This window comes from Monomorium pharaonis, chromosome 9 (genome assembly GCF_013373865.1).
Source record: "Monomorium pharaonis isolate MP-MQ-018 chromosome 9, ASM1337386v2, whole genome shotgun sequence".
Lineage (NCBI taxonomy): Eukaryota > Metazoa > Arthropoda > Insecta > Hymenoptera > Formicidae > Monomorium > Monomorium pharaonis.
The window spans coordinates 20,257,864-20,274,432 of record NC_050475.1 but is presented as its reverse complement, the minus strand read 5'-3'; the positions used below and the strand labels follow the sequence as shown (position 1 = coordinate 20,274,432).

The window sequence follows — 16,569 nt, the reverse complement described above, 5'->3', positions numbered from 1 at the left end:
AATGGCAGCGGCTACGGACGAGCTGAGTAAGTATACCTCCCGAGAGAAACGGGAGATAAAGATCTTCGCCCCTTTTACGCGCAACCCTTCTTTGCACGATCGACGACCGCGGGTCGTCATGGGTCATGCCGCTCGTCGACGGGGGCGAGGAACGGGGTTAAGCCGAGCACAAACTGTCCGATTGTCATGCCGAAGAGAGAGAGAAAAAAAAGAGAGAAAATTACCTCGGGGAGGATCTCCGTCGTCCTCCTCTTGATTCATTTCTTCGCTGCACCGGGACATGGACACGTGTTCGCAGCTGTCAAATCGCGATTTAAATCCCTCTGAAAAGGGCTGCTCCGAACTATCGGCATATGATGTCAGCATTTTTTTCATGATGACCTCACGTCCGATGACACTCGATTACGTCGCTGAAATAAATATGGATCAATAGATAGTTTCATTTTTTCGTTCTTAACACAGATGTAATATATGCACGATAAAAAATTTCCTTTCTTCTGTGATCACCCGAAAGATCAATGATGTAATAACAAATTATACTCTTTTCGTTTCCATTGTGTCTCATTTAGTTTTACTCGAGCGGGTGTTTCTTCGCCTGGGCTCCGCCGAGACGGACGAGCAGTTACAGGCATCGGTCTGCAAATTTTTACCTCCTGTGCTGCTCAAGCTGTCCAGTGGACAGGAAGGTGTCAGAAAAAAGGTGATGGAACTGTTGATCCACATAAACAAAAGAATAAAGAGCAGGTCTCAGGTACAGCTGCCAGTTGAAGCTTTGCTCCTGCAGTATCAGGATCCATCTGCTAGCTCATTCGTAATTGTATGTTGTCTGCGCTATTTTATGTTATGATCTTATCGAGATTAAAAAGAGACACGTTGTAACATATACTTGTATTAATTGCAGAACTTTACCATAATATATATAAAGCTAGGGTATCCTCGAATGGAAATGAGCAAGCAAGCAGAACTGGTTCCGAGTGTACTGAACGCTATTGAGGGGAAACCACTGTCTCATCAAGACAGGTTTGTCTGTTACAAATTTCTCAAGTCTATAGTGTTGGATAGGAATTAACAATTAAAAAGTTAAAAGTTATAATAAAGTTAAAAAGTTAATAACTTTTAATTTTAATTAGTTGCTCTTAAAATACATAAACTTTAATTTATTAACTTTTAGCTGAAGTTAAAAGTTTATCTGTAAAAGAAAAAATTCTACAAGAAAAATACATTTCCATAAAAGAAACAATATTTCTTTGTTATTTTATACAAACTTTGCAAATAAAATATTAAATATATTTGATGATTTATATTAGAATTGTTTTAGTAATTTAAATAATGATTTAAATTATGACTTTAATTTAATATAATAAATAATGTTTTTTAAAATTAATTTTTGAAAATTAAAAATAATTGAAAATTAAAAATTTGAGTTAATTTAATTGGAACGTAATTTTTAACTAAGTTTTTTGTTCAGGTAACTTTTAACTTTTCAACATTAATTCTGTAAGTCATTAACTGAATTTAGTTTAAAAAAATTAACTTTTATCCAACCTTGCATTTCTTAAATATCAATTACGCTGGTATTGAATTTTTTTATGTTTATATCCCATTGTAAAATGTTGAATTACGATATGTTTTAGTTTAATGCTGATTATAATGCCGGCGTTAGGACATATCAACATACCATCAGATCCTGATAAACGGGCATCTCTCTTAGGCTTGCAAGACAAGCCTTACGTCGCAAAGCAACTTATAAATTTCATGCTCGACGTATTATTGTTGCCGTATGGGTAAGATTGTACTCTGTACTCAATAACGCATTATTTTTAAATATCTACATACAGTTTCTGATGCTGTATATTTCTTGTAAGATCTGTGGGACAAACGGAAAATCAACAATCTGGACAGACCATTGATTGGTCACAGTTCACTGTACCGCCAGGTTTGAGCGACTACGCGTTCAAAAGGGTGATAGGCGAGAATCCACCTACGGCCGAACAACTCGAGCAGATAAAGTTGGGCATTGTCAAGTTCCTCATTGGTGGATTTTTCCCTGATACAGATATTCTGATACACTTGATCGTAGCGGCCGCGGATACCAGATTCAGCATCGCTAACATGGCGGATTTAGAATTGAAAAAGATGGTCGGGTGCGTATAAAAACCGTTTCGAATTTCGCATTTGGTATAGCTCGGTGCTATAATTTCTATTGGTTATATTGGTTCTATTACTTGTTTAGTACGTTGGACTGGTCCTCGATGCAACTGGCAGCTCCACTCTACACTTTATTCCTGGGAACTGACGCGTTAGCCACGCAAAAGGAGGTGAAACCCGAAATGAAACGGCAACCTGCAAGCACACGAATTCGTCTTAAGCTTTTGCAGTATCTTTGTCGGGTGACTAAAGCGGGATTCATTATACCGCCGTGTATTCAAGTACGTGAAATTTAGTTTAAAAAATGCTGATAGTTATACAATATTACTTCATAAAATTGCTTCTTTTTTTTCTTCAGGTTATTTTCGATTCACTGTATGGAAAAAATACAAATGCAAAGTTAAAGTCATTAGCGCTGCAGTTTACGTCAAATATCGTCCAGCAGTAAGTGTTTCATACTTCATTCTAATCAATTTTTATTTTACTTTATTGCTGAAAAATTCTCGATCGAGTTTTAATTTTTGAATCATTTTATTAAGAAAGATATCAACTTGTATCTTTCATTTGCACGCGCGCAACTTCGTAAATATTTTGTAAATTATCTTTTTATATGATATAACTCAAATTATGTAAAGTACATATTTATGTCATATGATATGAACTGTATTTGATAAATATTTTTTTTAAGTTGCAGTCTTGTTCCGTTAACCCGCGTTGCCGGAGTAATCTTAAATGGCATGATAAAATTGATCTCTGAAGGCGATGACGTGCACAAGCCGATGGCGTACACGGTCATTGGACAACTTGGTCAAAGAATACCATCTCTGATAAACAAAGATTTGAGTTTGTTACACAGCTTATTCGATACGCTTGTCTCTGTAAGTATTCGATTGTTAGAAAAATACTTGTAAAATAATTTTCGAAATCGAATATAAATAGTTAAATGAGTGTGAACGTTTAATATTTAAGACGGATGGCGAACTACGACGCACAGTAAGGGACGCATTGATCTGCGTGACGTCTGCGTTCGTGCTGAGCAAAGAGGATGAGAGCAATATAGCTCTAATGAATGCGCTACTGTCGGTACACATTGAATCGCCAGAATCGAACGTAAGGTATGTGTTTAAACTATTATAAATTATATTACACACACATACACACATTTTAACACATACGTTAATCATGTATGTGACATGTATTATTCTGCAAATAGATTTGTGGCAATGCATTATGCCGCAACTGTGTTTCCACCCGATGACGCTCCGTCTCGGTATCTATTGTTATTAGCGTGCGGCGATAACAAGCATGAGATAAGTACAGAAGCTATGAAAGCGCTTTACGGTGTTGTTCACAAAAACGAGGACGATCAACAAATTAGTAACAAGATCTTGTTGCCCGAGTTTGTGAAGTTAGTAACTTACATTTATTCGAGGATGCAGTCAAGAATGCCTGCTGCGAGTAGCGGCAGAAACATGGATAAGCAAGTACTTCCGTATAGTACTGCCACGTTTTCCGAAGTAAGTTTCAGATGGAAGTTCCAGATATGTGTGGGTGTTGCAAAAATATGTTTACAATTGCGATTATTGTTGTAGATTATTTCTTATTGCCGCATTTGCCTCACTAGAAGTGCTAATATTCCCGCGCGAAATGAGCCGCTGCAACATCCCTGCGAGCATACTCCTTTGATTGGACGTTATTTGGAAAAATTATACAAAGATCAACCAGAAATATTAAATAATTATCTTGATATGATTTTACTCTTAAGTCATTCTTCTGCAGGTAAAATTGTTGTGATAGTGAATTTAAAATAATTATAGTTATATGATATGTTATATTAAATTAAGCATATTTTATTGTCATAGATCAAATTTCCTTGAACGCATTATTGGAAGTACTTGGATCCGTTCCGCATTATATAATAAAATCATATGAGAAAGAATTACCGTGGCTCTGTTCCTTGCTTGCTTCCGCTAAGCAAGATATACGACAACTAGCTGCGAAAGTATATGCCGCTATTACCGGCTATTTTCCAAAGAATGAATTCGAGAAAAATGTTTCGAGCATTATGGATATTATAAATAGGAAAAATTTGGAAGCACAGCATGGCGCACTAATGACTCTAACTTACATGATGGAGAGAAATTTAATGCAACAACGGAACGAAAATAAAGAAGATTTGTGTAATTGGACAACTTATAACGATATTGTAAAAGCAATATGTATGTATTTGTATCAAGTTATTCGGGCGTTATAAATACTTTTAATAATTTAAAATACTATATTTATTATTCAGGTACATATCTTCGTGATAACGCGATATTATTAATGGATGCGGCTATTCAAGCTGTCGGCATCTTAGGTAGAACGTATTCTCTACCATTACCAGCAGAAGGCGATAACGAATTGAACAAGAAAGCAATAGTAGAAACGCTCTTTTCCATCTTGTCCAATGCCAAATTGAATACTAAGGTTTGTTTCTCGTAATTAACTATTTTTTATTTAATACCATGTGTATAGATATTCAATCTTATAAATCAGGCTCTATTTTTCTCAGATGAAGGAGAAAGCTGCGCTTTCATTGGGATACTTGTGTGTCGGCGAGTGTTTTCCGCATACCACGGACATTGCGAACAAAATTATAGCAACGGTCAAAGAGGTGTGTAAATCTGCTTTTATACGCAATTAACTTTCACGCATGTTTATTACGTGATAATAATACATGATATTTAACAGACGAAAGATATTGAAATTCATTTAATTCTGGGAGAAGCCTTGGTTTGCTGCGTTCAAGCGCAAGCTTCTTCGGAAGCGAGAGACGCTTGGACGACTTTACCCGTCGAACACATTGTTCCATATAGTAAGGAGAGTGACGAATTATTGGTACACGTGTTGAATGAATTATTTAATATATACAAAGAGCCTCATCCAAACTTACGACAGGTATTTATACTTTAAAGAAAAGAGGTAAAGTAATTCTTGCTTAATTAATAGTATAATGTTTTTTTAAAGGCAGTATGTGTATGGCTGTTCGCACTTCTAAAACACAACGTTCAACGAGAATGTATTAAGGAAAGATTGTCCATGATTCATCATGCATTTATAGATTTTCTTTCAGATGACAGTGGTAAGAAATATAAATTGTTGTAAGTGAATTTTATCATTTTTGAGTGTAAAAAGAGATTTGATTTTTTATCTCATAACAGATATTGTGCAAGATATTGCTTCGAAAGGCCTTAGTCTGGTGCATATTAACGGCAAACCAGAAGAACGTGAGGCTTTAGTGTCCACTATATTAGATCAGTTTATGCAAGGTCGCAGGACGGTACAGCAAGTTACCGCCGATACCAAATTGTTTGAAGAAGGTCAACTGGGAAAAAGTCCATCAGGGTAAGATTAAAATATAGAATATTTCGCGTTAAAAATGAAGAGTATCTGAATTGAAAAAGATGATTATTGAACTTATACTTTATTAATAACGAGTATATTAGATATTTAAAGAAAAATAATGCAACTTTTCAGTGGCAATCTGTCAACGTACCGAGAAATCTGTTCTCTCGCGACGGAATTGCAGAAACCCGAGCTCGTGTATTATTTCATGCATTTGGCAAATCATAATGCGATGTGGACATCCAAGAAGGGGGCCGCGTTTGGTTTTGCGGCAATCGCTAATATCGCGAGAGATGAATTGAATAAATATCTGCCTAATATTATACCACGATTGTACAGATATCAATTCGATCCGACCCCGAAGATCCAGCAGAGTATGACCAGCATCTGGCGAGCCGTCGTACCTTCCACGACGAAAGCTGTTAGTAATATTCGATATATGTTAACAAGTGCCTAAAATGTGTGCATAAATGTTGTAAGCGTGAAAATTTGTTTTTCATATATCACCGTCAGATTGAACAATATCATAAAGAAATATTGACTGATGTAACTGATAATCTAACGAATAACGAATGGAGAGTACGTATCAGTTGTTGTAATGCTCTCGCAGATCTTTTAAGGACAAACGTCCAATTTGACTTCGCCGAATGTGGCCCGGAACTCTGGAAGAAACTGTTTCGCGTAATGGATGATATTCACGAGGGCACGCGGTTAGCCGCGACGAACACCACCAAGATACTTAGTAAGGTGAGGCAAGAGTTTTTAAAATCTTTGACCAGATCTCTATGATCCAGAAATTTAACACTTTTAATGTTAATTCCACATAGGTTTGCATACGTCATTGTGATTCGTCGCACGGTAACGCAGGAAAAGAAGTCATTCAAGCGATATTGCCTGTACTACTCGAGATTGGAATTACACATGTCGTAGATACAGTGAGAGCTATATCGTTGCTAACTGTGTCTCAACTTGTGTCCACGGCCGGTGTTTTACTGAAACCGTCACTCGTCAATCTGATACCGTCATTATTAGAAACGATTGGTGAATCAGAGAATCCCAAGCTCTCGTACTTGAGCAATGTGTGTGGCGCAACTACGGAAACTCAGGAAGCTATCGATAATCTTAGAGCGAATGTTGCCAAAGGCCACTACGCGTCGGATACAATAACGAAGGTATACTTTTGTTCTCGTAGACGATTCGAAAGTGAATTTGTTAGAGTATGCTTTAATAATTTTTTAATTTTTTTTTCTGCCTACAGTGCATTCAATACATCGATGCAGATGTATTAAAGAATTTAATGCCAAAAGTAATAGATTTAATCAAGTTCAGCATAGGATTTGGAACGAAAATTGCCTGTTCGCATTTTGTCATTCTTCTCAGTACACATCTGAAAACAGAGTTGCAGCCTTACAGTGGTTAGTAACTACTTTCACTTTCAAGAGAACTCCAAATACAAAATATATTCTTCTATATAAAAATGAGAAGAAAGCATGTTTCTCGCTTGCGAAATCATTCGCAAAATACTCTTTATATCATAATTCAATAATGATTAGTGTTTCTTTGGAATTTTTGTATTGTAAATTAATTATATTGTGTTTCATCCAGCTAAGGTATTATCTGCCTTACTCAACGGTTTGTTGGATCGTAATACTGCCGTGAGAAAAAATAATGCGATTAGCATTGGGCATATAGTAGGCTCTGCTAAAGATTCTAGTCTGGATAAATTATTTAATACCTTAAACACGTGGTATCTGGAACGCGAAGGTATGTCTTTAATTACAGTGGAGTTTCACATTCCTTTATAATCTACACATTTCGTTTTATGAAAAAAATATAAATTACAGATGATGCAATAAGATTAGCGATCGGACAAACTTTGCAATCCATAAATAATTATAATCAGGAGAAATTAAAGAATTATCAAAAAATAGTCATTCCTCTTGCTTTTTTCGCTATGCACGCGGAGAAAATACCAGGTTTGTATTTATAAATTTATTGCTTACAAGCCTATTTCATGCTTTAATCTTGTATTTGTATATATTGCTATTTATCAGGAAACGAAAGCACCGTGGAATTATGGACTGATTTCTGGAACGAAATAACGCCTGGGACTGAAGCAGGAATCTTACAAAACCTGCGACCAATAACCGATATTTTACATACGGCTTTGGAGTCGGCATCATGGACTACGAAAGTGCAAGCGGCAAATGCGGTTCATACTATTGCTTTAAAGTCAGGTCACAACATCGATGCGGAAGCCAGAAATACTTTATTAAAGATACTAACCGATGGTTTGCGTGGTAGAACGTGGAACGGAAAGGAACGTCTATTGAATGCTCTCGCTATGTTAGCATGTAATAGCAAGTACGTCAGACGACTTGAAATATTATGTTATAAATAATTTAATTAATACTACTTAAATTTAATGGCTCTCGGATTTTATTGCAGAGAAGCCTTAAATGCAGACCCGGCGTTGTTAGATACCGTTGTGGTAACACTACATAGGGAAAGTAAAAAGGAAAACGTAGAGTATCGTCGACATGCGTTACAAGCGTTTGCTATGGTCTTGCATGAACTTGATATTGATAGGTTTACCGAAATATATGAAATTGTACAGGAAATACTGATTAAGGTAAAATACATTTGATATGACAATGACATTGATATTACAAAGGAATTAATTGCAAACGTATGAATATGACATTTACCTAATTTACGTTCAGGTATCTGATAAAAATAACGATGACGAGGACACGGCGGAAGAAAATAGGAAGAAGAAGGAAAATAATATCAAGTTACAAGAAACAGTTTACGAGGTGCTTGGGAAAGCATGGCCTTCCACCAAAGAGACTCAAGGTTACAAAATTATGCGTTTAAGCGAATTTTACTCAATGAAAAATGTGAATATGCATTTTTATGTTTCAAATATTCTTTATAAATTGATTTGTGATTGTAGATAAATATTGCATAGAATTTGTGACTCACTGTCAGAAGGTACTGCCAAATAGTACAAGGTCTGTCCAGGTCGCTATCTTGACAGCGTTAAATCTCTTTGTGGATAGACTTGTCTTATTAAAGATAAGCAAAGCGGAAATGCCATTAAAAGATAAAAAATTATTAGATCAAATAGGCGATAGTCTCAATAAAATATTATCATATTGTATAAGTAAGTATATATATTACAAATTATACGATATAATACACTAATTCATAATATTATATTATATTAAAATAATTTAAACACTTCAGATTTTTTACGAATATATTCTTAAGTACAGCTTGACTTTTTTTTTCGTAGATATTTCGAAGTTCACCAAAATTAGAAAAGAAGCGTTAAACATGGTTCTTTCCTTAGCAAGAAAAATGCGCGAAACGAACAATGACGAACAGCTTGAGAAAATAACGCGCCTTTTGAAAGAACTCTTGCCTGATTTAGCAAAAGATAATCAACCAGAAATACGGACCAGAGTAATCGATATCAAAGAAATGCTTAAAATTTAACTAGCACGTACATGCATTAAATGTGCATATGGTATCGGGCACTCTAATCGAATTCATCTTTCTTACACGTCAAAATATGTTTCATACAGTCGTTGATGTTGGCAATCTCAGAACGATAACAAAAGATTGATAGCTATGGTTGCGTGTTTATTTAATATGTTAAATGTAGATGTGCCTAATATAGTATTATACTCCTTAATAAAATGTAATTTAAAACAACTTTTTTGAAATTTTTTATTACAACCCTGTGTATATTATCAGAGAGAAATCTGAGAGCGGTCATCGCGTCGTTTTAGGTGTTTTCATCCATCAGCGCCTTTATGTGCACAAAATGTACACATTGAACTATGTAGTCAAATATCAATAAATCCCGTAGGTAATGTGCATGACTGGGTTTCTTCTATACTATGTCCACGTTTATTTGGTTTCATGCTATACCCGTAAATTTTACGATTATATGCATTCATATTTTAAATCTGTTTTATGCACATGCATTAATCATGTTCTATAAATGTGCAAACCACACATACACGATATAAATTCAATTAATTGATTTGATAAAAATTCACTCACCGATTGCTGTCGCTGCTCCTGCTGCTGATGCTACTACTACATTCCTTTTCCAGAATACCGAATCGCTCCATGGATGCCGCTTTCTGCTGACATCATCCTGCTATTCCCGAACCACACTTTAATAACGATCGCTCGATACTTTATTCGGCAATCCCGATATAACGGATATCACACACGAGTAAAACGTAATCCGTGCGCGAGAATTTCACTTGGCGCGACCGTTACATTTGGAAAAATACGTTAAAAGTACGGCACGTCAAGACACACTGAACAGAAGTAAATCAATTAGCTCCCAGAGTTTTGTATCTCTGATTGCGCGACGACTAGTAAAAGTTTTATTATTGGCACGATCGCCATTCTACCGAACGGAGCATTAACACTTTGCTCGAACGTGCACGCGAACACTTCACTCGAAATCAAAGATGAACGCACGATGCCGCGCTTTACACATGAATACGACACTGTTACGGGATTTCACATGCCTCGCGGGTTGTCTATTAGCGCGACGACACTCTTAACACAATACCGTACCTGCGCACAATGAATTCTGGATACGCGAGACACGCACGGAGTCGACAGAGCGTCCGATGGTCCGACCGACCACGACCGGCGCTGGAGCGCGAAGAAACATGGCGGCAGTAACGTACGGGGCGTACGTGACCGCTGGCAGGCAGACTCGGCGGGACTCGGCGCTAGTCGGCGCCACTCGGCGTTGCTAGGCGGTTGACTCGCCGCGCCTGCGCCGCTGCCGCCATGTTGCTCCGTTGCTCCGCGCTCCAGTCGTCACGTACGCCACTCCAGCGCCGGTCGGACGCTCCGTCGACTCCGTGCGTGTCTCGTAGTCGTAGTCGTAGGGTAAGGCAGAGAAAAACGTAAGTCGTAATATACTACTATTCTAGAGTCTAGAATATAGTATACTACGACATGTACGACTTAAGCCTCGTCTACAGAAGTCGCAAGCAGCCAGTTGCGACTTGCGACAACCAATGAGCGCCTAGTTTCTAGTTAAAGCTCAACAATTATTGGCTGTCGCAAGTCGCAACTGGCTGCTTGCGACTTCTGTAGACGAGGCTTTACGTTTTTCCTACAACTACGACTGCGACACTTACGTCTCGCTCTCTGCCTTCGGCCTAAAGTGTGAAAAGGATATGTTCGATAGAATATCGCGAGTGCCAATTAAATGCTACTAATCGTCGTGCGAGCATACGAAATTCTCGAAACGAATTTGTGCGTTCGTTGTATCTCGGCGCGTAATTTTCATTCAAACGGTTTTCCTCGGCCTGCGTTTCCATGAAGTTACGTGACGTCACGCCACTTTCGTGCCAGGTTGATTTTCGCCGCCAATCAGACGAGCCGTCCTTTTCACTTTTTCAAATGTAACGGTCACGCCAAGTGAAATTCTCGCGCGTAGTTTACGTTTTACTCGTGTGTGATATATTATTCGTAATATCGGGAGTGCCGAATAAGGTATCGGGCGATCGTTATTAATGTGCGGTTTGAGAAAAGCAGGATGATGTCAGCAGAAAGCGGCATCCATGAATCAAGCAACTCGGTATTAAATATACTATTTTTTCAAGTGATACATTTCTTTATCTGCTTTTGTGTTTGAGTTTAGGAATAATATTTATCACATTTTCAGAATCAAAATCGGAAAAGGAATGTAGCAGTAGCAGCAGCAGCATCAGCAACAGGGGCAGCGACAGCAATCGGTGAGTGAATTTTAATCAAATCAATTAATTGAATTTATATGTGTATGTGGTACTGCACATCTATAGAACACGATTATGCACATTTGCATAAAATAAATTTAAAATATCAATGCATATAATTGTAAAATTTATGGGTATAGCATGAACAGAACAAATAAACGTAGACATAGCATAGAAGAGATCCAAAAAGTCATGTATATAACCTACGGGATTCATAGATATTTGATTACATAGTTTAATGTGCATATAGAGGCGCTGATGGATGAAAACATCTTAAAACGATGCGATCAGATGCGATGACCGCTCTCAAGTTCCTCTCTGATATTATATTTCAACAAAATAGATTTAAAAAAAAATTTCATCACTATAGGTGGCATTTGTATGCATTTTAATTAAAGGCATTTTTATCGGTTGCGACGAAGATTTGGATAGTTGGAATATGGTTATTTAAGGATCGACCGGAGATCAAACATTCCGATCACTCAAATTTCAGTTAAAAATCACGTCATTCGTAATGAAAAGAATTAATATCTACTTACTGTGTTTTTCGAAATTGATATTACATATATCTTGTTTTCATCGAACATCATTGTATTATGGAAAGGGGAAGAAAGATATTTACAAAAAGAAGAAACGCCGATTGTCGTTGGCAAAGATGGTAGAAGGTCTCTATACGTTGATATATTTATACAAAAATCATTTTTATATTCGCATTTATTGGCTCAATTTTTTAATTAATATCAATGCTCCAGCACCATTCTTTGTTTCGAGATTTGCCTTCAAAGATTTCAACTTGGACAGCAACGTACGTTTAATGTTCTCACTTTCATTTTCTATGAGAAGAATTAACAAGAAACAAGCTCTATTACATTCCGTCCACTTTTCCAGCACTTTCGGTGTTAAGTGTGACATCAATATCTCTCCAAATGTGGATTCGTCTTTTTTTAACAATTCTTTGTCATACTGAATAAGTTTCTTCAGCATTGTGTGCAATCCAGAATGTTCAATCACATTGTACTCAGTGTCATTGTCCTTGATTTTCGAATCTATACCGCTAACAAACTTGGCAATTGATTCGAATGCGGAATTTAGTTTCTCTCCCGATCCCGCTTTTAATATCGCCAGAGTGGTCATGGCTATGCTGCCGTTGGATAACCATGTCGCCGTGTCCGCAATTATGGAATCAAAGAGTGGATCGCAGATCGACTCGAGAAGTTCCTTCTCCCTGATGTCGGCCAGTTTCTTGCTCGTGGAATTGTCATCACCTTGGTGCAAATATTCCACCATATCTGGTGAAAAATAAAAGGGTTGCCTCCTAGCCACGAGATACTGTATGACGCGTTTCCCGTACTCGTTCAGTGCAATATTGACTAAATCCTCCTGCAGCTCGGACAGTATTATCTTCTGCACGAGAACGGTATCGTCCACGGAATCGAAGAGCGCTAATAACACTATGTGACCGTGTTGCGATACGCAGATCGCCTTCACGTTTCCCTTAAGGGCCTTCATGATAATCTTTCTGTCCTTGCTGTTGCCATGCCATATACATTGCACGGCAACTCTCGTTCCCATTTTCGTTTGAGCTAGTGTTATAATGTAGGATCGCAGCATGACTATCAACTCGCTCCTGTCTTCCACTGAGCATTCGCAGAGAAATTCCCAGAGGACTGTTTGTAGTAGAGTGGAACTGACAAAGCCTTTGTTCAGGAGTCTAACTAGATTCGCCTTCACGGCGGACAGAGTGGCCAGTTTCATGTCTGTAGCGATTCTGTATACGTCTGATAACGATTTAACATCCTTGTCTTTCTCCAACTTGTACATGTCCCCGTAAAATTCCTGCTTGAAGTATATTTTATCGGCGTTCGTGCACCAGGTGCAGTATGCTGATTCTACAAGAGAGGCTGATACACTGTGACTCATCAGTTTGACAATGTTGCCATAAAAACCAGAAATAATCTCATTCCTGATCTTTTGCGAGCCATACTTTAAGATAGCTCTTACGCAGTTCTTCGCGTATTTGGACTGCAACATCTCCACGACAAACGGCTTTATTTCTCGAAGTATAGCTTGTTGAATATGTGCCTCACTATACTTGATCATACACTGAATTACTCGGGACATATCGTGTGTGAATATTACTTTACTGTAGTGATTCTCCAGCATCTCATGCAATGCCAACGTTAACGTCACGCGATTATCAGACTTGCAGTCAGATCTACGTAATTTCTCGCTAATCTGCTTAGCCTGAATAATCTTGTTGTACATCGCATCGTCATTCAATCGCCTGGCTTTACGTTTCTGTTTGAGCTCCTTTTTCTCCTTCTTCAATTGGAGCCAATTAGTTTTCTCGACGGTCGCCTTATTTTTTTCCACTTGTGGTTTTTTTTTTTTTAGATTCTTTTGAGCTTCAGATTTCTGTCTAAGCTGTTTTTTCTCCTTCTTCTGTTTGAGCAAATTTATTTTCTCGATTGTAGCCTCATTTTTTGTCATTTTTGTATTATCTTCATTTGACTTTTTCTTTACAAGAGATGATTTAATATTTTTACCTACAAAAGAACATTTTTATTTCTACTTTTACATGTAACTTTTTTAAACTGTATAATTTTTCCATCTTTCTTTCTTTCTTACCTGAAGATTTATTAGCTAGAGATTTCTCGAATCTTACTTTCTTTTTCTTTCTATTATCCTCTGTGTCCACATTATTCTCTGCTTTCAGATCACTAGCATTTAAACTTTCTGCTGACCGCTTCATCTTTGAATAATCTATGACAAACAATTGTTTAAAAAAAACCTCAAAAAATTCCATAAAATTAAATTTTATCATTGTCTATCCTGATAAAAGTTTTATTTTAAATTTTTATAAAAATTGGAACACTTCAGAAATATTATGGAAGTCTATATCTTTTCTTAGAATTTTTTATATACATAAATTTGTAAATATTGTAAGGTTCCTATAATTTCTAAAAGATATTTTAAACTTTTTCGGATTTTATAAGATTTTATTAAAAATTATAGAAAGAGAAATCTAGTTACAAGAAATCTTGAGATATTTCAAAACTTGTACATATAAAGAATCCTATATATATAAATTTTCTTAACATTTCTAAAATTTTCCAATTCGTAGGAAAAAGATGAGAAATTTTCTAAAAAATTAAAAAATTATATATATATCTATTTCTAAAAATTCTGAGTTTTTATCAAAATAACCTAGAAACATAACCTTACCGTAACTTAATCTAATCTCAATGAGGAGCGTCTTCCAATCTTAATAAGTTTATAAAACACTCTATTACTATTAGAAAATATCCGCAAAAACCACATTCAAATATTCAAATAATAATTTAAAAAAGGCTACAAGGTTTCTTCAGAGTTCGTAAGCTGATGTGCACGTTGATTCACGATTCTATCTTCTACCCCAATTATTTTACCACGTGGATCTGCATCATGACAGTATGGAAGAGAACCGTGAAAATCGTAACCTACAGTATTATAAGTCTATTATCATCGACGAAAGACAATTTAAAAAAATTTCGATAATATTTTATAATATTTTGTGATATTTTGAAGAATTTTATTTATATGTTTAAATTTACAAAAATTTATGAAAAAATATTTTAAATTTCGTTAGACTTTATGTGTTATATATGTATTGCATAATATACATTCCACAGTAAGAAAATTAAGTATAAATAAACAATAACTTAATTATTGCTAAGAAAAAGATTTTCTTATAAAAAAAGTAATCGTATTTATAAATCAATAATTTATAAAAATTAATAAAAAAAATTTATATAATTAAAAAAAGTAAATGTATTAATTTTAAATAAAAGATAGGGAACGACTTCTTTTTTTTAAATTTCGACTAATAGTTTCGTCGGTGCTATTACCTACGGATTTCACGGCTATTAGTTCAATGTATACATTTAACGAGCATAGAGGCGCTTCCTCCGACGTAAAGCGAGAGCCACGATTGATAAATCGCGGCCGACAATTGGCCGCGAACGGGTCGAACGTAGTTTCTCGATATCTCGCGAGAGTCGCTCCCCTGATCGATTACGTTATCGCGGTCAGTCACGAAATGCGCCACGGCCAGCCACGGCGTAACAGAGTATAATATCCGTGTGTTTCTCGCGCGATTGTTGTCGTCGCGTTGCTATCTGAGAGCGAGTCCCGTGCGCGAAAAATTATCCCCGGGTCCCCCGGATGCCGCACGACGAACGGCAACATCATTCGCGCGCGACTCCACGTTGATCTCTCGAGAGTTCGGCGATCTTTCTCTCTCTCTCTCTCTCTCTCTCTCTCGTGTATCCGAAACTGAACTCTTCTTCCCCCATTCTCGGTTCCTTCCCTCGCGGATTTCACATCAGAACCCCGCTTGAAGTGCGCCGAGGGTGCAACTTATGCACGAGCATCGTCATCAGGTATGTATACCCGTCGTCTCGTCGATATTACTTCTTGCGATATTCGAATACGTAAAAAAAGAGGAACTTCAAGTGCGAATGAAAAGAGCAGGGCCCCTATTCTTGAATTCATTCGCAAGAAAACGTATGCGCAAATACCCGCTCTAACAGAAAAGTTGCAAGTTTATTGGTTGAAAGCCATACGATAGCCAATAAATTTTTAACTTTTCTGTAAGAACAGAATTTGCGAATACGTTTCTCTTGCGAATGAATTCAAGAATAGGGGCCCTGGAGTGTTATCTATCTCATTTCTTTTTCAATCTTCGAAACGTCAACCCGCTCGGCAGGTAGATCGCGAACAGATGCGAGATAACGGATGCGACCGGTGAAACTGTGGCAACTAAATACTATCGTATCTCTATTTCGATATCGCCGGCTGCTGCCCTTCGCGATAGGTCTCTAGCTCCGCCCCTGGACGAAGCCAGACGAAGGGAGGAATTCGCGCGCGGGAAGCCGTGTCAGATTCCGGAGAGACGTCCTCCTCGAGTAGACGGCGGTGGTGGCGGCGGCGACGGCGGTGACGGTGAACCAGAGCGAGTCTCTCGTTCCTCGCGTCTCGGTGTGTATTTTTAACCCGCCTCGACGATCCGCGACGAGTTTAATTTACACGCGTGCGACGTCGCGCGGTGCGAAGTCGCGGGTGAAAAGTGTGCCGACGGCGGTGCGAAATCCAAGGGATTTCGGTCGCGTGGGGCGAGAGCTGGATCGATCACGTAACAGGAAGAGGAAGGAACGAGCGAAGGAGCGAGAGAGCGAGAAAGAGGGAGGCCGAGGGGAGCGCAACAGGTGAG

The 16,569-nt window shown here is 37.5% G+C and overlaps 3 protein-coding genes across 4 annotated transcripts in view; 2 read left to right on the top strand and 1 right to left on the bottom strand.

Annotated features, from left to right (window-relative positions):
• The first annotated feature begins 1 nt into the window (after window position 1).
• On the top strand, window positions 2–9,255 carry LOC105836239 (proteasome adapter and scaffold protein ECM29). The gene is made up of 28 exons (XM_012680140.2): window positions 2–26; window positions 570–817; window positions 902–1,020; window positions 1,635–1,784; window positions 1,866–2,144; window positions 2,234–2,429; window positions 2,507–2,592; window positions 2,837–3,026; window positions 3,118–3,263; window positions 3,362–3,665; window positions 3,741–3,927; window positions 4,011–4,367; window positions 4,442–4,617; window positions 4,703–4,804; window positions 4,882–5,088; window positions 5,158–5,272; window positions 5,352–5,535; window positions 5,668–5,956; window positions 6,049–6,282; window positions 6,363–6,707; window positions 6,794–6,950; window positions 7,141–7,299; window positions 7,380–7,511; window positions 7,590–7,899; window positions 7,984–8,167; window positions 8,259–8,391; window positions 8,492–8,701; window positions 8,834–9,255. The coding sequence occupies exons 1-28, from the start codon at window positions 2–4 to the stop codon at window positions 9,034–9,036; spliced, it is 5,427 nt and encodes a 1,808-aa protein (XP_012535594.1). The 3' UTR covers window positions 9,037–9,255.
• Window positions 9,256–11,958: 2,703 nt separating this feature from the next.
• LOC105834489 (pumilio homolog 3) lies at window positions 11,959–14,814 on the bottom strand. The gene is made up of 3 exons (XM_012677017.3): window positions 14,544–14,814; window positions 13,947–14,081; window positions 11,959–13,864 (listed from the first exon to the last, which is right to left on the bottom strand). The coding sequence occupies exons 2-3, from the start codon at window positions 14,068–14,070 to the stop codon at window positions 12,033–12,035; spliced, it is 1,956 nt and encodes a 651-aa protein (XP_012532471.1). The 5' UTR covers window positions 14,071–14,081; window positions 14,544–14,814; the 3' UTR covers window positions 11,959–12,032.
• A 545-nt stretch (window positions 14,815–15,359) lies between these two features.
• LOC105834487 (elongation of very long chain fatty acids protein AAEL008004) overlaps window positions 15,360–16,569 on the top strand; it is a 44,628-nt gene continuing 43,418 nt past the window's right edge. The window contains exon 1 of one of the 2 annotated variants that reach the window (XM_012677014.3): window positions 15,360–15,739. The gene's annotated coding sequence lies outside the window, so the exon portion shown is untranslated. Of the gene's footprint in view, window positions 15,740–16,020; window positions 16,565–16,569 lie in introns of those variants that run through there. The other variant, XM_036291783.1, reaches the window with a different exon arrangement.